General features: G+C 38.7%; 1 protein-coding gene across 2 annotated transcripts in view; it reads left to right on the plus strand.

Moving 5' to 3' along the window:
* The window catches only part of CPNE5 (copine 5), a gene marked incomplete at its 5' end in the record, with an annotated part of 154,332 nt that overhangs the window by 103,450 nt on the left and 28,270 nt on the right, over positions 1–22,612 (plus strand). For both annotated transcript variants that reach the window (XM_081324931.1, XM_081324932.1), the window contains 3 exons: positions 9,846–9,887; positions 10,362–10,437; positions 22,403–22,456. In XM_081324931.1, the coding sequence (XP_081181057.1) occupies positions 9,846–9,887; positions 10,362–10,437; positions 22,403–22,456 (172 nt within the window). The remainder of the gene's footprint in view (positions 1–9,845; positions 9,888–10,361; positions 10,438–22,402; positions 22,457–22,612) is intronic.

The following is a 22,612-nucleotide window of genomic DNA, read 5'->3' on the forward strand; positions in this document are numbered from 1 at the left end:
GTGTGCTGCGTGAATTCAGCCATAAAGTGCTAAACAAACATGCAATCCCGAAATACTTACTAAAAGAAAATAAATCAGAATATTTGTCATGGTTCGTGCCAAGGTTTCCATCCAAAGCTGTAGCTCAGAACATTCCTCCGGTAGTGCCAGCATTTTTCCATGATATTGTCATAGTATCATGGAAAAATGCTGGCATTACCGGAGGACTGTTTGTTTAACCATGCAAAATATTTAATCACAATCGTTTCACAAAAGCCATCTGAATTAGATCTTTGTGGTTGTATTTCCCAGGAGGTAAACAGCCTTTAGAAATATGAGCCCACACAGAAAACATTACACTAATGAAGTAATTAGCAACCATATTTATGTTTTGTAAACCTTTTAAGTGCTAGGCACAGAAATGTGGAAAAGAGAGGGAGAGAACTTTGACCCCTATTGGCTGCAGAAGCCTATGCAGCAAGTTGGTTCCTGTCCCCAATTCTTTTTACAGTTCTTCATTGCTATATGTACGTATGATTTCAAAGTAAACTCTTGAAAGTTGCAGTCCTGTATATTCTTATTGGAAATAAGCCTCACTGAAAAAAATAGGATGTGTGCATTCAGTTGAAGCCTTTATAGTATACACAAAGGAAGAAACTTTCATCTATGGTCTTGACTTTCTCCAAACTTAAATTCTGAAGTCATTATTAATCATCCAGCAAGGTGACAGACATTTCCCAATGTTAATCCAGCATTTTCTATTTTTTGGGAAAAGTGATAACTGCTTAGTTAAAGCCAGTTGGATCCTGAGATTTTGAATTGTTCACTGATCTTATGATATAATTCTTTTTGTGCTGTTAGATTAAGAAACAAATAAAAATGTGTGTTAGTCCATTTTTTTAACCTTCTTAAATTATCTTTTCAAATGTTTGATATCAGAGAATGATTTGTAAAGAGTTCATTTTATTTCATAAGACGCTTTCTTTCTAGTTTCTAAACATCTGAATACAGGCATCCTTACCAAAAGGCTACATTTTTCAAGTTCTCTTTTGTAAAATCCATGTGATTCCTATATTTAGTATTCTTTTTTATTGAAGGCAGTAAGATATAAGATATGAAGGCAGTAAGATAAGCTGCAATCTGAATATGTCTCCTTAAAACTGAAATAGTAAAGTTGTCTATTCTCTGAGTTCAGTGGAATTTACTCCAAGAGTAGTATATGCATGAATATTGTATATACACTGGGATTAAGCTCTGTCAAGCTTAGTGGAATTTATTCTGAGTAGACATGCATAATGTGCTGATAATAATCTATGTTACATCAGATCCATTTTTTACAAGTTTGAAAATTATTCATTTTATAATAATTTCAGGGACTCAGCGGTTGGTTGTATAGTGGTGGTTTGAAACTCATGTGATTGAGAACATTAAAAGAAAATCCAAATAAAACTAGATAATTGATTTTTGGCTGTCTTCAAGATAATGAGAGGGTGCTGATATAATGAGTTTTTCTAGGAGCCAATTGGGAGGGAAATATTATTTATGTAAAAGGCTGCTTTTTTCCATTATACTGTCTGATTTGTACAAGATTGGGGAAAGTTTGCACTAAAATGTAGAAACTGGGAAGTAATACTAATTGGCTCAGTTAGGACATAATATTAAACCATAATTTAGAGCTATGTGTATTAAACCATAATTTAGAGCTATGTGAGCTTCAGGCTATCATGCACCTCTTTAATATAAAATAAGCTTTAGTTAATTAGAACAAATAACCGATGGCTATTTTCATAACTGACAGATTTTAAACTATAACTTCTAATGTGCACAAAATAATAGATGACTTTTAATGAAATGTCACTACTCACTGGCTTGTACTGACTGAATAAAGGAGAGTATTAAGCCAAGTTCATGATAACTTTGTCCTGCTCTTGACCATAATGCTAAATAAAGGTGTGCTTCCTAATTTTCTTGGATAAATGTACCGGTAAGTTGAATAAATATAAATAAGCCAGTGGATATTTCTTAGCTGTATGAAAATAATAAATTTTAAAAAATGCTTTTAATCCAAATATCATTGTTATACTTTTAATACAGATAATAGATTACCAAGACTTATTTGTATTTCTTTATTTTATTTGCTAATTAAGTGTATATCCTCCAAGAATAGAAATAAAGGATCCTGATACTGTGCTTTGATAAGATGCAGATCAAAGTCATCACAAAGTCTATGCAATCTTCCTGCGTATATAGAAATCATGCCTCTAATTTTCTAGCTACAAGTTTATGAAAAATGAAACCGGCATCACTAATATTATTCCTCCTTGAGATAAAAGGTAATTCCCAAATGATAGGCTAGAATAATAGTACTATAAATGTAGCAGGCTATTTCATTAAGCCTGTTCTTGATGCTGCCTGATCCTTATCCTATTTTGCTTAGAGTAGAAATGAGAGACTCTTTGATGGCTACAAAAGTCTTGATCAGCCTTAATTATTGTCACCAGCTCAGCAGTACCATCCCTCTTCATTCCCTTCTCTTGGAGGAATTCAGAATTTGTTGTGGCTTACTAATTCATGTCAGTGGCTACATCCATGAGGTGAGAACAGAGCTTGAAAAGCTGTTTACCTGATTACTATACTTGCAATTTAGTGTATGTTGTATATGCATACATGTGTGTGTGCAGAGAGAGACAAATAGTTATGCACATGTGAACATGCCTCTAAGGTCTGTATGAAAGAATGCTGTTTGGTTATGTTGCCTCAGCTCAAGTGATCTGTTTTGGGACAATATCTTGATAAAAAGTTGCTTCATCTTAGGCTTCCAGTTGCAATTCCAAAGTAGAGTTTGGAAAAGTTTAGAAACTGGTGGACATTCCTTGAGCTACCTAATTGCGGGGAGTTTAATAACAACAGGTTCAGTTTTTGTATTTCCCAGTATATTTTTTTTTATACTTTGTCATAAGGATATTAACTTAGGCTATCAGTTTCCTATAAGGTACAGTTGTTATTGTTTGCATTTATAAATCACAATTTCTCTGGTATGTCCAGAACATTTTATATGGATCCTCTAATTTTCTTTATTTTATAACAAGGATCTTCTAAGGTAGACTAGAATAAGAGAGCAAATGGCCCAACATGAGATTGGTAAAGACTTGAATATGAGTCTTTGTAAGTTGATAGATTAAGTCTGACACTTAACTGGATGTATGTAGTCAAAATATGTGGTTGCATGGAATAATTTAGGAAGTTGAAAAAATTCCACCAGTTTACTGTAATCTTTATAACAACACTGCAAAATAAGTCTTTATTATTCCTGTGAAACAAATATATGACAGTGGAATAATACGATTCTTTTCAAACAAGGAATATCCCATTTGAACATAAAGCTCAATATTTTCCTTGTTCTCTTGACCATGAAACAAATTTCTTCATATTGCTCTTATCAATAATTAAGATAACAAATATCAAGATAGCTTTTGGGTATCCTATATCATGATATTATCCTTAAGTATTGTAACATTGTCGCCAAAGTTTACTTTTAACACCCAATACTTTTTCATCTTAAATTTAAATTCTTCTGCCTTCTGGTGTTTGATACATTACCCCAGAGCTATGAAAAGTGCAAGTGGACTCATTTTTAACTATTTGCTAAAGTAAAGCGTATGTATATGTCACTCTGTTTGGGTTTACTTATATTTGTAATCTGTTCAGTCATTGAATCTAGGCCATATGAGGCTCCTAATCCGGACCACTGTCTGGTGCACAATGCCAGATATCTTAAACCAAAATCATTATTGGAGAAATAAATGCTTTTTCACTTGATCACACTCATATGGAAATGTGGCCTGAGGAATCCCATTTTCCAACACAGCTGAGCCTCTTTTCCACAGTGGTTGACGGAACTGCAAGCTTTCTATCCCCAGAATCTGTTGTTTTCTTCCATCTTGTTTCATCACCTCCTGAACAAGTCCAGAAAAATTATTAAAATTACTTTTTCCTCATTATGATTCCAATTTGATCTTTATTTAGTTTGTTTTGACTGCTGCGTGGGCCTTTCCCCCATTTTAGATGGTATATTTTTAGCTTTGGTTGCTATGGAAACGTATGACATTGGGACCAAGCTAGTCACAGATCAAGACAACAGACGCAATAGTCTCATTCTGTTTCCTGATTGAAAGTATGCTTTAAAATATTAACCTTTTCCTAGTCCAGTGGATGAATTATAAAGCTGCTACAAATCCTTGCTATCTGAAGAGTCGACGTTTATAAAAGTAGGAGGAATTAAAGATACCTTTATTTGGCATATTCTCCGGTGTGCCATGCTCTGAAATCTGTTCCTCTATAATCTGTAACCAGAGCAACACAATCATACTGCCAGGCTTGAGGCTAAAGGCTCCCCTATCTTAGCATTTTGTGTTACAACCAGAGGTATCCTAAAAGCTCACAAACAAAATATGGGGATGATGCCCTCTTCCACTATTGTTCCTCTTCCACTGTTGTACTAAAAGATTACTCCCTGTTGTTCAAGGAAACAATCTGTGGATGCATTAACATGTGTAGCTATTCGTTGTCCAATCGTCCATGAATTGTTTTCTCCCCTTTGAAAACCAGTTAATTCAATGCCAGTAGGCATATATGATAACAGAAAACTATTTGTTGGGTAAATAATTACTTCCTTTTATTGAGGAAAGTCTTGAATTCTTCCAGTGGTAATATTAATTAGATCACTTTGGGATCTAATATTGTTGGAGAAACTATCATATTTTCTATACAGTATAAAATGGTATATATCACCATCTTATTTCCCATGCCTAATGTTGTTATAAAAATAATAGTCTAGTAGTTCAACCCAAACATCTTTATGACTGGTTTTTTCCCTTTTGTGTAAAATCAAAATTATATATGTTGTTCCCCATGATTGTGGTTTCCTTCATTGTGCTTGTAATTGCTTCTTGGGTTCTTTATAATATTGACTGCTTTTCTTATATTATTTTCCAGCTTTATAATATTCTTTTTGAGGTGCAGTAAATAGAACTAGATGGTTATTTTTAGTGCTGCCTCAGCCCAAGGCTTCTTGAGGGTACATGGTTATTATATTGGCAGTTTTCTGTTTCCTTCCTAATGATTTCAAGGATTAATGTGGGTTGACATTTTCATGGAACTGTTGATTCCAAGTTCCCTTTCTTGATCTTTTCTGATCAGTTACTGCCAACTCAGCCCCCACTTTTGTATATATGAAATCTGAGAGCAGGAAGTGTTGCAAGAGGGTGCCATTGCTTTGCACTTGTTTACATTGAACTGGATTTTCAATTTAAATCCCATTCAACAGAGGGGGAGGGATTTTTTGAAAGCTCTCTCTAATCCTATTTTGATGTTATCAACTTGAGTAAATTAGTATCATCAAAAATCTTGGTGACTTTATCAACATTTGAAATAAAACAAAACTGCAATCCTGATGCAGTTTCTTGACAGACCCTTTTTTGCATACTTATCTAATCTGAAAGCCTTTTATTCTCATTTGCTTTCCATTCTTTAACCATTTACCACCCTCTAAGAGACCTACATAAGGGACGCGGTGGCTCAGTGGGTTAGGACACTGAGCTTGTCAATCAGAAGGTCGGCAGTTTGGCGGGTCGAATCCTGAGTGCCGCGTAACAAGTGAGCGCCTGTTACTCGTCCCAGCTTCTGCCAACCTAGCAGTTCGAAAGCACGTAAAAATGCAAGTAGAAAAATAGGGACCACTACAGTGGGAAGGTAACAGCGTTCCGTGCGTCTTTGGCGTCTAGTCATGCCGGCCACATGACCACGGAGACGTCCTCGGACAAGCGCTGGCTCTTTGGCTTTGAAACAGAGATGAGCACCGGCCCCTAGAGTCGGAAACGACTAGCATGCATGTGCGGGGGAACCTTTACCTTTACCTTTTAAGAGACCTACTGATTGGGGGAAAACTCAACAACCTACAAAGAGAAAAAAATGGGAGAAAACAACAAAAAGAGTAAATTCGGGTGCTAGTATATGTAGTCCTTGACTTACAGTCACAATAAGGACCAGAAAATTCATTGTGGTGCAATCATTAAGTGAGGCCTCATGTGACTGCACTCAATTTTATGATCTTTTTGCTGTAGTCATTAACTGAATCACCTGCTTGTTAAGCAGTAGCTCATACAACTGCAACTTGCAGCCTCCTGCCAGCTTCCCCTTTGATTGTGCTTGTTGGAAGCCAATTGGTCACAAATGGCAATCATATGACTGTAGGATGCTGCAACCAGTTGTTGTTAAATGCAAGCCAGATGCCATGCATCTGAATAATGATCATGTGACTGTAGGGATGCTGCAACAGTTGTAAGTGCAAGGATTGGTTATAAGCCACTTTTCATCATGAATTCAAGGACCAACTGTAGATATAAAACTGGGAGAAAGAAATTGAAGAGTTTACAGAGGCAGATCCAGAGAACCAGTGAATACTTTTTACAGTTAAGCTACTGAACCAGGAGCTGGGGATTTAAATTGTAGTTCCCCCTCAGCCATGAAAGCTCATTGAAAGTTATTCTCAACCCAACCTACTTCATAAAGTAGTATGGGGAAAATAGGAAGTTGTGTGATGCAAATCCCCTTGAGATCCTGTGCAAAAAGCTTGGATATAAGTGAAACCTGGATGTCTTTTAAGTCCCAGCTATGTGACAATTGTGTTATTCATGTGCACACAAGACATGTTCCATCCCTATAATAGTTTATTAAATATATATGCTGCCCAATTCCCAGGGACTCATCATACTATTTTCCCTCAAAAATCTGTGTTTATACTTGGATTGCTTTTATTTTAGGTTTTGGGACAGTCGGAGCTTTTGTATTTACCAAGGACACCTTGTTTTCCAGTTGCAGTACTCCTAACTTTACTTACAGAATCCTACTGAGGGAATGGTGCATACTGTTTATGCTAGCAGTAAAAATCAAATGGCAAGTTTTCAGTCAACATTGAAAAGTTGAAGTGGAATAACAATATAAATGAATTTGGTTTGTCTAAGATTTGGTTGTGAAATTTGCCAGCAAAATATATCAGGAAAATTAAGAATAAACAAAGGTACATCTGAATTCCTGATTTTTTTGAAGGTTTTATTTTATCTGTCCAGGATCAAATGTACTGAACATAATTCAAATCTCTGCATTCTACACAATTCACTGTATTTTTTTTTCTTCAAAATCTCCCCAGATTTCTACACTCTAAAGTATACACATATGCATTTAGTAAGCAACCCAAGAAAAGGTTTCCAAACCCACCTTGACTGTTTAGAAAACAGCCTTTAGTGGAGCTCAGCAAATTCTTCACTTGATCTCTCTGAATTGTTGTTTACCAACAAAATCACCTCAGGTTTGGTTTTTTTTAAGAAAGGATTATTCTCCATTTTGGGGAAGGGAATAAAACTGAAGCTATCAGTCACTTTGAATACATTTTGTAGAATGCAGTAATTGTATGAAAAACCTTGGAATCAGTCTCCAGGCGCTCAATGCTGTAAAAGGACACTCTTCTTGAATGTTAGTTTCCAGGGTGTGACTTGCCATTTTCAGGGCATTTGTGCGTGAGATCTCTCCTAGTTCACAGAATGATAGAATACTTATTATCAGTTGTGTTTATTGACTTCAGTGAATACTCGTTAAAGTTTTACCTTTTTCAAGAATGATTTTTTTTCCATTGTTGCCCATCTCTGCTCGTCTATTATAATCTAGTTCAGAGGTCCTTAACCTTTTGGGCACCAGGGACCAATGCCATAGAGAAAGAGTTTTCTGTGAACAAGCGGGGGTGTGGTTTTGAATACTGCTGCATCCTGATGGAGCTTTGCTTGTTTGTGCGGCCCACTTGCTGGCATGCTACGGACCAGTGTTGGTCCACGGACCTGAGGTTGGAGACCCCTGATCTAGTTGAAATATTGGGATTGTTTGCCATTCTTCTGTTTTGCTTTGCTTTTATAAACATGAGCCTTTTCTTTAAATTGCTGGTGTGTGCAATAGTTTGGAAGTTTGGTTGACTTCAAGAAGCACTGAAAATATTGAGAAAGCAATTCTCAAGTCACAGAAGTGGGCAAGGGTGAGGGGATGTGGCAGTCTCTGCAAATGAGCTCCAAATGGAACTCAAGTCTGGTCTGACATCTCCACTCATTCCTGTGCCTCTGAGGATTCACATGTCACCTGTCAGCATACATACAGCCACAGGCAATTTAATCACTGTCATTTTGCTAACAAGAGTTTAAGAAGCCACTAGGCTGGAGTATTTACTGAGAATAACCAGTGCCTGACATTGAAAATTGCATTGGAGTTAAGGGTAAAAGTGCCAGTGTCCCCATTGCCTACTTGGGAACAACAAATACCTCTGGAATCCTTGTAAGACATATATTAAACTGTTGGGATTAAACAATATCAACCAGCCATTGGCAAATTTTGTCTCAGAAGCCTGTCTGTTTAGTAACATTTAAATGGTTCACATCTCTCCAATGTAACCCAGACAAAATAGATAAAATACATGTGTGGAAATCTCCCTTTTTCCTCATACTTTAAAGACAAACAACAGTTTATATGCATTTAATACAATAATGTATATCTCATCCTTCAATCTCACAGAGAAACATACAAGTAACTAAAACATTACAAAAACACGGGAAAACAGAAATAATTAGCTGATAATAGATGCAAAGAAATCACATGTAACTAAAAGTTGAGAATGTTATTGCTTGACAAATGCAGTGTAAAATGCCAGAGCTGATCAAAATTCTGTCTGAAGTTGTCTTCACCTGCCAGAAAAGGCTAAAAAAGACAGGAAATCAGACCTTCAGAGAGAGAGAGAAAATGCTTTTTTTGAGTATTTTGGGGTGCTATCACAAAAATGATACATCACATGTGCTGGCTAATTTGCAGCTATTCATCTTGGAACACAGAAAAATAACTTTCCGGTTTTATGTATTGGCAGGAAAGTGATCCAAAGACACAAACCTGGTAGAGCCTGGGTTTAAAAGAAAATTATTTTGATTTCTGCCTAGATGCTTATTGCTAATGATGCTGTTTTATTTTCATTTCCTCTTTTGAAACAGAGTAACTTTGTTGCCTTTCTACATCTGAAACCTTTTGGCCAGAGCTGTTATCTGAACATTAATTAACAAACTAGGACCAAGAGAACTCCCAAACTGTGGGATTAATTTTAAGTGGGGAGACCCTATCAATAAACCCCCTCATTAAGAAAATTAACTCTACTGCCCTTTTTGAGAGAGAGAGAGAGATTCTCTGTCTTGTCTAAATTAAGCTTTTAATGAGTCCCTTCAAGCACATTGTAGGCAGCCATTTTCCCAATAGAACCATGTATCATCTTGGGCATCCCAACTCTCTGGATAAAGGACATACTTTAATTTACCAAGTAGAATGGTCCAGAGGAAGCAAAAAAGGCTCATCTTAAAAAAAATCTGGCACCCTTATAATCTATTACATGGCTAGCAAGGAAGTGGTATCATTGTATCATGTTCTATGTTGAGTCAGAATAAAGATAGGGAGTAGTTCGCCCCCTGGTAATTCTGTTTTCCCTACATGGTGAGAGACTTTGTTGTAATCATGTGCTTATTTAATACATTGGTTCCAAGATGCTTATCCAGAAAAGGCAAGAAGGGCGGTTGTAGGCTTACTTAGGAGATTTTGTCCTATTTAGGGTAGCTGGAATAGTGTTGATACAGTATCCCCTAAATCCCACTTGGCTTACTTGCTCAGCTTTCTTAAAAAGAAAAAAAATACCATCTCTAATGCACAGCTTGACACTTTTTCATGTCAGTGGTTTTCTCAGAAGAAAACTGTAATAGGAATTGCAACTTGACCGCTAATGTCATTTTTTGCAGAACCATAAAAGTAGAAGTGTATGACTGGGATCGAGATGGCAGGTAAGTAGCATTTAGTTCCTTGCACTTAGTCATTTTTTAAAAAAATAAAAAATAAAACCTACATTGATAAAAATTAAATGAAAATAAAATGCGGAAAACGCATGCAGCGTGCTTGAATTTACGGGCCTGCGTTCCCCACAAAAGAGGAAAGGCTTACTATCCCACCAGAATTCTAGCTGTGATGTTGAGAATGATGAGAATTATAAATCCAAACACACCTCACAGCCCCTAGATTTGTAAAGGCTTTATAAATCAACTTTAATAAGGAGTCTAAGTAAATGATGGGGAAGAATGAAAAGTAAACTAGAACTCCATATAGTAGTTGGACCAGTATATACAAATTAAGGAAGTGAGGAATAGGCAGAATTACCACTGATTGGCTATGACATTTTGTTATTCCTCATCTGGACCAAGGTATAAAGAAATAAATCTTTGTTGTATATCACCTCTCACAATCCTATTTTCTGTTAACAGTCATGATTTCATTGGAGAGTTTACAACCAGCTATAGAGAACTGGCACGAGGACAAAGCCAGTTTAATGTCTATGAGGTGAGTAGCTTCTACAGGTGCCCCTTAATATTAGCATCCAAAGTTAATTGATATTGATGGATGACTGAAAAAAATGGTTGAAATGGTTTAACGAATTCTTGCGTTGAGCTAGCAGCCAGACTTTATGACACACGTGGTTCATTCTATTAAGACCCCTGCATTCTGTGCTGCTTTGATTAAAACCATGGGGTTTTTTCCCCCCATGCCATCACTCTGCTGAACACTTAATTCCCAGACCACTGTCTCATTTCTCATATTTTCTCATCTTCTCATCTTTTCTACTATCCTCTCCTATTGGTTTCTTATGATTTATTCATTGTTGTTTGTAACTTATGATTAATGATTGTAACTATGATTTATAATCTATAACCTATTACTTGCTGTTTATATGTACACTGTGAGCTTAGGCACTGCAGACAAATTCCTTGTGTGTCCAATCATATTTGGACAATAAAAAATATTCTACTCTACTCTACTCTCTACTCTACTCTACTCTACTCTACTCTACTCTACTCTATTCTGTACTATTCTCAATAGTTACATGCTCTCCTTGAACCACATTTCTGTACTTATTACAATCTTTCCCATCCAAATAACCAAATTAAGCTGTATGGTTTCTTGTCATTTAAGGTGTGAAATTGTAGGAAATGGCAGTGTAAGCCTTAACATAGGCTTAACTTAATTTTTTAGAAAGACAAAGCAAAATTTCCCTCCCTCCTCAAATTCAAGACATCATTTATCAACTTCGCCCATCTGCATGATGAATTATGCTACTTTTTCCTGGCTTTATGACATTCTCCCTAGGCCTTTCCGAAACCATAGATCTAGGGGGGGGAGTTCCCATAGAGCATCAGTTCTTCAGTTTATTGTTCTCAAGATACATTGGACTAGTCCAGGGGTAGGCAACCTCGGCTCTCTATGCTGGCTCAGGAATTCTGGGAGTTGAAGTCCACGAGTCATAAAAGAGCCGAGGTTGCCTACCCCTGGACTAGTCCTAAACTCCCTATTTTTAAAGGGGCTTTAGCTCAACACATTTGTTGGGCAGCTGGTTGGGGAAGGTTGTGTTAGGAAATCCCAGCTTAATTTTAATTAAAATGAGTGGGAGTTACATAAGACCACTATTAATTCAATAAGGTTTCTGCAGACTGTGATCTAAAATATCTTAACAAATAATAGTTGAACAGCAAATGGTACCCTTTAGCTATAGGAAGTTATAGGAAGTGATACCCAAAGCCTGGTAAAATATTTTATTACTGTAAGGGGAGGAAATATCAAAGATCATCTTTCTCCCAAGCAGATAAAATACAAAGCGAATAAGGATAATTTCCACCTCTTTCATGACTTTCAGCTGGAGGCAGTTACTTCAAAGTTCATAATAGGATTGCTGCCCCTGTCAGAAAATACTGTCCCATTGAGGTTTCATTTCATCCTTTATCAGTTCGAACCCTCCAAAACTTTCGAACTTCAACACCCATTAACCCTGCCAGTGTGATTCCTGACTGGGAATAATGCAGGCTGGAAATGATGGCAATTGCAAGGAAAGAATCAGACTGTGGAAGGGTGATCTATTAACATTTTTTCCTCTTTTTTATCTATTCTGTTCAATCGTGCCAATTTTCTGAGACTGGATGGACGAGTTCCTGCCGTTTTCCTGGCAAGGTTTTTCTGAAGTGATTTGCCTCTGCCTTCTTTCTAGGGCTGAGAGAAACTGATCCAAAATCACAAAACCAGCTTTGTGCTTAAGGTGGGACTAGAATTCACAGTCTCACTGTTTCTAACCTGGTGCCTTAACTACTACACCAAACTGACTTTTATTAATATTATAGAACAGTTTTTTATAGTTACAATTGATTCCTTTGATTCCTGGAGCAGTAGCAGAAATTCTTCTCTCTTGTTGAATAAGATTCTAATCCCAACACAGGTCTTTCCTCTCACAATCAGTCTATTTTTAAAACTTGTTTTAGACTACAACACCCTTTCCATTTCTATGCATCATGTATCAATATAGTTTTCTCCTCTGCTAGGGAAAAAAATTCTAATATAAATCTTTCAAAAACCATGTATACTCCTGAAATACTGAGGCTCTAAGCCAATGGAGTAATGCTATCTATCTATCTATCTATCTATCTATCTATCTATCTATCTATCTATCTATCTATCTATCATATTGCTATATATCTTCAGTATTTTCTAAAGGCTATTGGCCAAATTCTGGTCTACATAAGACAGGTAACATTCAGCAAGGAATGAAATGTTTATCCTGGTACATTAACCACGTTTTCTAAATGTGGTGCCTCCAGAGTTGGCCTAAAACAAAGGAAATTTTTCTGCCCTATAAATTGAACTTGGCCCCTAAAAATATATGCACACATTCCTTGTATTTATAGAAGCATTTTTCCCCCATTTTTCAGTTGGGAGAAACAAACCCTTCAAATTCTCCCAAAATTTCCCATTTAGACCAGTTTCAGACCATTGCTTCTCTATACTATATTAGCAGCTTTCACAATCCTATAAGAAGATGTAAATAAAATATTTACAGTCTGGTGTTCACATGGAGAATACCCTCTGAAGTATACACCTGTTATTTTAGATGAAAATACATTAGTTTAAAAATGAACAATAACTTTCGAGCCTGACTTATATCTTTACACTAAACCCCTTTTGCTACTAAAATACTAAGAAGTATATCTGCTCTAGAGCTAAGCAGGGCATACTGATTTAGTATGCCCAGTTGTAGTAAAAAACCACTGATAGGGCATTGGCAACCACAGTACTGTGCTAATTTCAAATCTCAATAAAAACATAAATAAGGGATTGCCAGTATGAGAGTGGAGAGAAGTAATTTCAGCCAGATTGTATGCAGTATCATAATTAGAGTGAATTGGTAGCTTGACTATTATCCGCTCCAGCTATATGATTACCAGTCTGTCTGCCCTATTCCTTTTTTAGAGGAAGCCATTTGAAAGATATTAACTCTATGCCTTGAAATGTATATAGCTTTTGCTAATTTTCTGTTCCAATTCATCCAGGAACTCAAGAAATTAATGTGGATTCTTTTCTCTTATATGACTTTTATATTTTTTTTGTCAGATATTGTAAAGTCTCGGTGACGTTTCCCCATTTATGATTCTTTTTCTGATCTAAAAACTTTCAGACTTTTCAGCCTGAACTTCCCATTGTTTGGAATGGGACTACCAGAGCTTTATGCAACAGTTCAGTTGCACTCTCACCACTGAGTTATATAAAAGCATTATAACACTTGCTGTTCTATTTTTAACCTGTTTCCTGATCTTCCCAAACACAGCGTTTGCCTTTTTCATTTCTGCGATTGCATGCTGAGATGATTTTTTTTAACCTATCCACCACAACCAAAATATCTCTTTCCTGTTGAATCATTAGAGCTTAGGCTACCTGTAGATCTGGCAAAGAATTCTGTTTTCCTAATCCAGTTTGAAGGGGTTGCTTTGGCTTTTGTCAAATTGTAGTTTCACCACCTTGAATAATTTAGTGTTCTTGGCAAGCTTGGCAACTTCAGGGCTCATCTTCTGACCCCGGGTGTTCTGAACCAGCCCTCTTCTGGCCTTGAGTAAGGCAAACCCCTATTCAGAAAGAAGAGACTGGAGAGCGTCCAAGGCTAAAAGGCATCTGCCAAGATTTAATTACGCAGTTAACAAAAACACTAGAGCTTGTCTTCTCAAGCGGAAAAGTTGCTTTCAGCAACCAGCCCCTCCCCAAACACTCCTTTTATAGAGAGCTCAGGGCGTGGTCTCCCTGTGCCTCCTCCCGAGGAGTCCCACATTCTTTCTTTGTTTGTTCCTGCTCGACTGCCTCCTGCGTCGGGCGTCCTTGAACAGGGCCAGCTGTGGGTCATCATCTTCCGCACTATCGGGCTCACGCAGCTGAGAAGAGGGCCCCGGCTGGGAACTCTGCCAAGCCTCCACGCCATCATCAACCGGTTCGTCTCCCACACGGTCCTCCTCCCCCTCATCTGAGTCATCCGACACATCTGAGCCGGCTGCCGAAACCACAGGCTGGCCCTGAGTCACAACACCGGGTCATTGATGAATAAAATCCATAACATGAGGGGAGGGGTATGTGGGAGAGGTGTGGGGAGGTCATCACTTGTTCCATTGCGAAAACTGTAATTCTCTCCTCAATTCCATGTCATGCACAAACATTCTTATGAGATAACTTATAGGTCATTACAGGAGTCTGTGGGAAAAGCTTTTCCTCAAAAACTGTTTCCAAGCTGAAGAATATATATTTCCCATGTCTGTACAGCATTTGGTAAAAGCGCTGCTGATGTTATACAATTGGCATAATTTATGTGATAGTGTCACGATATGCACAGATACCCGTGCATATCTACATACCTCTTGAGACTACTGACATGTAAGGTTAATATTGAGCTTTAAATAGTGCTCCACAAGTGCCAAGAGTCTGGAACTAGATTTGACTGAGTTCACACAATGCCAGCCCCACTTAAGCAGACCAGAACATGAAATCAAGTCTGTAAGTTGACAAAAACTGCTTTTATTGAAAGTGATCACTATAATAGAATATTGCACATGCTAAGTGTGATGTACTTTGCCCTCCTGCGTACAGTTCAGTGAATTCAAGAGGCCTGAGCCACTTCTGAACGTTAGCTGAATGTTCCAGACTTAAAAATGTTTTAGCCCCTTTTACCTAGGTAAGTTTTTCAGTGTCTCTGCCAGGGCCATCTTCCATGCTCTGTTCATATGGTGAACTAAACCACTATTAGTTGAATCCTGCCATTGTACCTTGTAAAAAATGATGAACAATTTAATATTAAATGTAAATTCAACCATTTTTTTAAATAAAACATGATTTAAAAATCACATCTTGGCATGACATGTGATCTCAGCCAATAGAGTTTGTGGCCTGTCACTAGTTCTAGTTGTAATATGCATTGATGGTGCCTTTCTGCTTGAGTTGAAGATCTGACTTGACCGACAGATGACAAAGTCCATGTGCAGCTGAAAAACAGAGCTACAGCAGTGTGCACGCCTACATATGTGGCCAGTTGGTTCAGACCCTGGGGTTCCCGTTATTACCAATCGTTTTTTGCATCGTAATGTCTTATGCTCAGTAGTCCTATCATAATAGTATCTAATGTGACAGTTCTAGGACAATTTCTCATATGACTGGCCTGACTAGGCGGAGGGAGATCCCAGCTGCTCCTCTCAAAGAGTTTGTCTCCTCAGTACGGGAAAAATGGGTAGGAGAAGAAGAAAATAGAGATGAGAAATTTGCATAGTTTATATAATTCACAAACTCTGCTCTTCTAGAGGACAGAATGCCATGAAATTGGAAAAGGAATCTACATCTCTGTTTTTCATAATAATGAAAAGAAAGACATTCTCTTTGGCAAAGGGCCATAAAATCAAATCTGATATTTTTTTCTTATTTCCTTTCAAAGGAATGAAGGAACCCATATGTAAGATTATATTTAAGCCATTAATAGGAAAACTTGTGATTCTCCAAATATTGCTTGACTGTTGCCCTTGTAACCCTCCCTACTGGCTATGCTGGCTGAGATTGCTGGTCGTTAAAATTTAGCAAGAGCTTCTAGAAAATATATGATTAGTAGATATTTATTGTGTTATCTTTTTATAATGGAGCTAGCTGAACCCATTCAATGGAAAGCTGAATATTTCAATCTTTTTCTCCCAGAAATCATCTGGGTCTTCACACTTTGGCCTAATGTCTTGCTTTCAAATAGTTACTAACTAGTGCTGATATCTGTTGCCATCACCCAATTCCCTACTTGACACACTTCCTGTAACCTTTCTGTGTCATTCATTCATTCATTCATTCATTCATAACATTTACATAGCTGCCCCCACCCTTTTTTTTTTTTACAAAACTCTGGGCGGCTTCCCATCCCAATATATGAGAAATACGGGATTTTCAAACCTTTTGTTCCCTTTCTAGCTATTAAAAGGTTAAAAAAATAAAATAGAATATTTCCTATAACACAAGCTTCTGAGTGTGTAGCTTAGAGGCATATGGCTAAAAGATTTCAGTCCTTGCTTGGTATATGGACAAATCTCACAAGATATAGACAAAATCAAATTTTATTATGAGAAGGAGATAAACTACAATGCTCCTTTTGAATGTTAAAGTTTAAATTACACATGTTTAACATTCTAAAAAAAAGTTACAGAGTTGCCTTAATCAGGGTCACCACCTAAACCAAAAGGCCATAGAAAAATCAAAAGAAAGTAGGCCACAAAATGGGGTGGACCTGCTACAAATAAACAGAAAGCATTCCAGCAGACTCTTGAAAAGGGAGAATACAAACATTCCAGATGAATATATAATTTTTAAGAAGATCCTAAAGAAAATATTCACTCTTCATGCCCCTGCTATATGAACAAAAAAATAAATAATCTCAATTTTCTGACGTAAGCAGCAAAAATTAATATTATTTTTCTGCATAGTTTAGAAAACTGGGTTTACCCCAATTTTTTATTCTTTTCCATGCAGAAAAAGCAAAAAAAAAAAACAAGCGCAGTTTTCTAGCTAGACCCTTATGTATTTCAACAGAAATATCTAAATAGTAGTTTTCTGCATCCTCCAGTTTTGGGGGAGACTAATCAGAAGAAGTAAGGCACTCTTAATCTTTTTCATTCCTTTTCCCCTGTTCAACTACACACACTGCTTGAAAAAAATCCCTTTTTTTCTTTAGAAGAGAGAGGGACTCAGTTTAACTTTAAATGTGGCCAAGAATCATGGTTCACTTGTGGATGTGGATTAACTGTCTGACATGAATTTGGTCACCTATGAATGCCATATTTTAGCCTGCCCATTCACAATATTTCCTTTCATTTTCCCTATCCCCATTTAAAATTACCCAGCCACTGTTATTTATGGATTAGTGAATTCTACAGAGAGTCTGCATTATGAAGGGCACTTCCATTGATTAGCCTTGACCCTCCCACTAATCTGCTATAGTACCTTTTCTTATGTCCAATAAGCCTGTATAAAACCTTGGCAATGAGCACTTAAAAAGAAACATTCACACATATGAATGAAGCATTCTTCACCAAAGTTTTGGAAAAGTCACATTACTTAAAAGTTTCATGTAAAAGCTTTAGGTCTTTTTCCAGTTGTCTGAATGTGTGCATTTGTATGCAGACTGTGACCTACTGAGATTTTCAGTGAACTGGGGTGACCACATGGATATATCTATGCTGCAGTAAGCCTTCAAAGTGGCCACATAAATCTTTTAAAGCTCGCAACCATTTTAATGCTTTGAAGAGGGATATTTTGCTGGCACCAAGGTGCCTTGCAAAACCGCCCCTTTCAAATGAATATGCAGTGAATTGTCTAACACATACAAATTCCAAATACAGCTGTGTCATAAATTGGTATATTTATTTATTTTTATTTATTATATTTGTATACCGCCCTTCTCCCGAAGGACTCAGGGCGGTGAACAGGGCAATACATGTTAAAAAACAAGAATACAAAAGTTAAAAAAGATTAAACAAGATGCCCAAAAACTATAACAATAAGTTAATTTAAAATACATAAAAAACAATAAAACCCAAACCCATCACCCATCAGGCCAGGCCGGCTTGTTCGAACAGGTAAGTCTTTAGATCGCGCCGGAAGGAGCGAAGGTCGGGCGCCATCCGGAGCTCAACCAGAAGATGGTTCCATAAATCCGGCGCGCCCACAGAGAACGCCCTCCCCCTGGGGGCCACCAGTCGACATAAAATATTATGGTGGGAACTTTATTTTCAAATTTCTTTCTAAAGATCCTTCAGAACAGAATTTCTCTTACATTTGCATTTCCAACTTTAAGTCTACAGTATTCTCATTTATTGAAATATTATATAATAAGTAGAAAATTATCTCAGAGTGGTTAATTTAGAATTTGATCATTGGAATTAGAGCTTAATTCAGAAATATTTTCTTTTAAACTTAGAACTGTCATAGTTCAATAATCTTCTATTGGAAAGAAGTCAAATTTGCACACTTGCTATGGTCATTTACAATACTAGATTGCATAGTACACTTTGCATTTTCAGTTTCTTTTCTTTAAAATAATTTTATATTTCATAGCCGCATTTCATGGATTATATCCCAGGAGACATTTATGATTTGAAACAGAAGGAAACACCCAGTTTATTTGAATGTTGGGTCTTGCATCAGAGTATCTAATAATTCCAATAGCTTGATGATCTGTTGAACGAAGCAGAAGGACTGCATGGCCTCCAGCATAGTGCTTTAACTGCTGAGATAGTAGCAGTCTGGTGTGTACATCATGGTAAAAATGAAACTTTTGCTCCAGAATATCTCAAATCTGTTAGCAAGGAAATCTGAGTTTCCTAATATGAATAAATTATACACTTTTTTTCTTTACTTTTTAACTGGCTTTGAGAAGAGGATAAGCAGGGCATTTTAACCTCATTCCCAAGCATTGGAAGCCTGATGCAGCTGCAGTACTAGCTGCTAAGATTTAATAGGTGTTGGCTAAACATTAGCTGGACACCTGCTCGATAAATATTCCTTTGATTAAGACAAAAAAACACAGAAGAAGATTTTTTATTCTATACTAATGCTATATTGTAGCATTAGTTGTACCCATGCGACCTCTGACCCGGCGCAGATCCCGTTGGGCCCCATGGTTCTCTATGGAGCTCCGGGAGATGAAGCGTCGAGACGAGGTCTAGAGAGCGGTTGGAGATCCAGCCGATCCGAATCCGACCAATTGCAGTTAAGAACCTTTATAAGGTCTTATCTTGCGGCGATAAGGACGGCGAAGTCTAACTACTTTGCCGCCCTTATTGCGTCCGCAGATAATCGCCCGGCCGCCCTGTTTAGGGTGACTCGCTCCCTCCTTAACCAGGAGGTGAGAGAGGATCCCTTGCGGGGACGAGCCGAGGAGTTTAGTCATCATCTGGCGGACAAAATCGCTCAGATCCGGACCGGCCTGGACTCTGACTGGGCAGAGTCTGATGTGGAGGAATCGGGCGGTCTTGAGCACGTTATCTGGACTGAGTTCGACCCTGTTTCCCCTGATGATGTGGACAGGATCATGGGGAGACTGAGCACCACCACCTGTTTGTTGGATCCGTGCCCCTCCTGACTAGCTTATGCGGCTCGGGAGGGAACACGAGGCTGGTTCCATGCAGTAATAACTGCTTCTTTGAAGGAGGGTGTCTTCCCTGCCGCCTTGAAGGAGGCAGTGGTGAGACCCCTTCTCAAGAAGCCTGCTTTGGACCCGGCTGCTTTAAACAACTATCGTCCAGTCTCCAACCTTCGCTTTTTGGCGAAGGTTGTTGAGAGTGTGGTGGCGCATCAGCTCCCTCTGTTCCTGGAGGAAACTGATTATCTGGACCCGTACCAATCGGGTTTCAGGCCCGGACACAGCACGGAGACGGCATTGGTCGCGCTGGTGAATGATCTCTGGAGGGCAAGGGACAGGGGTTGTTCCTCTGTCCTGGTCCTATTAGATCTCTCAGCGGCTTTCGATACCATCAACCATGGTATCCTGCTGCAGCGTCTCAGGGGGTTGGGAGTGGGAGGCACCGTTTTACGGTGGTTCTCCTCCTACCTCCAGGGCCGCTCGCAGTCGGTGTTGACGGGAGGGCAGAGATCCGCCCCGAGGTCTCTCATTTGTGGAGTCCCTCAGGGGTCGGTTCTCTCGCCTCTCCTGTTCAACATCTATATGAAGCCGCTGGGCGAGATCATTCGTGGCTTCGGGGTGGGGTATCATCAGTATGCTGATGATACCCAACTTTTTCTTTCCACCCCGAACCAACCCAGTGATGCCCTCGCCGTGATGTCCCGGTGCCTGGAGGCGGTTCAGGTCTGGATGGGGAGAAACAGGCTTCGTCTCAATCCTGCCAAGACTGAGTGGCTGTGCATATCGGCGTCTCGGGCTAACCAGGTTATTCCACCTCTAACGATGGGGGGTGAGGTGTTACCCCCCGTTGATAGGGCTCGCAACTTGGGCGTCCTCCTGGATTCATGACTCAATTTTGAAGATCACATAGGAGCCGTGACCAGGGGGGCTTTTGCACAGGTTCGCCTGGTGCGCCAGTTGCGTCCCTATCTGGACCGAGACGCCCTACGCACAGTTACTCATGCGCTTGTGACCTCCCGTTTGGACTACTGTAACGCTCTCTACATGGGGCTGCCCTTGAAGACCACTCGGAGGCTTCAACTGGTGCAGAATGCGGCTGCGCGAGTTGTAATGGGGGTCTCCCGATACTCCCATGTAACACCTCTACTCCGCGAGCTGCATTGGCTTCCGGTTGTCCTCCGGGTGAAATTCAAGGTGCTGGTTATCACCTATAAAGCCCTACATGGCCTGGGTCCGGGGTATTTGAGGGAACACCTGCTGCCTGCATCAAATGCCCTTCGCCCAGTGCGCTCCCACAGGGAGGGTCTGCTCAGGGTCCCACCGGTAAGAGATTGCCGGCGGGTGACACCCAGGGATAGGGCCTTCTCAGTGGGGGCGCCTGCCCTCTGGAACCAGCTGCCAGTGGAGCTGAGGACTGCCCCCGACCTCCGATCATTCCGCCGGGGCCTGAAGACCTGGCTCTTTGAGCTCTCGGGCCCAGGCTGAGGAGAAATTTATTTTAATTGGGGTTTTTAATTGTACAGGGTTGGTTTAATCTTTTTTAAATTGGTTTTTTAACTTTTGTATGGTTGATTTTTAACTCCCTGTAAACCGCCCTGAGTCCTCAGGGAAAGGGCGGTATATAAATGCAATAAATGCAATAAATGCAATAAATAATAATATTTTTGTCAGGCAGTGAGGCACACATGTAACTTGATCTATGGTAGCCCATGATGGAGGAAAGGGTGATACCGCAGCATGTGTTGGCCGTCATGTGCTTGATGCAGAGTGCAGTGTCAGATATTATGGGTGTTTGGTGTGATAAGATTAAAATCTGGGGTCGGGGGAGGTCATGGCATAAAAACATTGCAAAAATGTAGTCAGTGTAGGTGGGATAAAGGACTGGATAGTCATAGGTACCAAGTTCATCCTAACGCATATACAATATTACAACTGATTTAATTCATATTTCATATTTGGCATGCTAGGAATTACACCTACTATCATACTTATTTTATTATTTTATTTTATTTGTACAAAGAAACTTTTATTTAAGATGAAAAACCAGTTTAAATTCCATTGATATTATGGTAAAATACCTCCACTTTAATACATACCCCCTCCCCAACTCCTTAAAAGATACCTGCTTCACAGGGCAAGAACAGTATAAATTGGTTTTGGTGTCATATTAAAATAAAATCTTATTTTTGTATGTGTCATGGAAAAGGAGTGTACACTAATTAAGATTAACCTGGATTAAGATAACATCATTTGCCTTTTTAGAAAGATCTGTTGAGTGTAACAGATGTGTTGATTTGTTTGGGACCTCAGGTGGCAAAGCTTCACCATCTCCTTGCCTGGAGTAGTTTAATTGGTATCTCAGTTTTCATTCTCATTGGGCTTCTTGCGGGATAGTTGCAAGGACAAGAACAAGAAAAGCTGAATTCTTCGTATCGCTTTTCAAAAGTGTTTGTTTGTTTGTTTGTGGGAAGCTTTAGCATAAGTCCCTGCTCGCTGCATGGCTGAAATAGAACTCTAGCATATATAACTAAAGCAGAAGCCGGATGATTTGCAAATGAAGTTGTTTACAGGATACCCACATTTTGTTCTCTGGCTTCCTTTCCCACTTGCCTCTTCAGTCCTAGACTTCCTTTTTGTTTAAATAGAATTTGTAAACTCCTTGGGGCTGCATCACATCTTTTATTTTGTTTCCCAGTAGCCCTCTGCAAAGTGTCATAGATAGAGATGGAATTAATATAAACACCAGGAGAGCATCTACTGCTTCTAGTATACATTGCAGGTTCAGCCAGACCAGATGTCTCACAGAGATGTTTATTTAAGCATAATTTTTCTTCTTTCTCTCAGGTGGTAAATCCCAAAAAGAAAATGAAGAAAAAGAAATACTCTAATTCAGGAACAGTGAGTAACATTAGTATAAATGTACTTGATGTATTAAAATACTTCCCCAACATGTTATCTGAGTAATTTTGAAGTTGGGATTTCTTTTTTTTTTATTTGAGCTGCAACCATAGAAAATAGACATCAAATTGTATATATTGATGTCAACTAAACAGC

The sequence above is a fragment of the Vipera berus genome, assembly GCF_964194415.1.
Source record: "Vipera berus genome assembly, chromosome: 3".
NCBI classification, from domain to species: Eukaryota; Metazoa; Chordata; class Lepidosauria; order Squamata; family Viperidae; genus Vipera; species Vipera berus.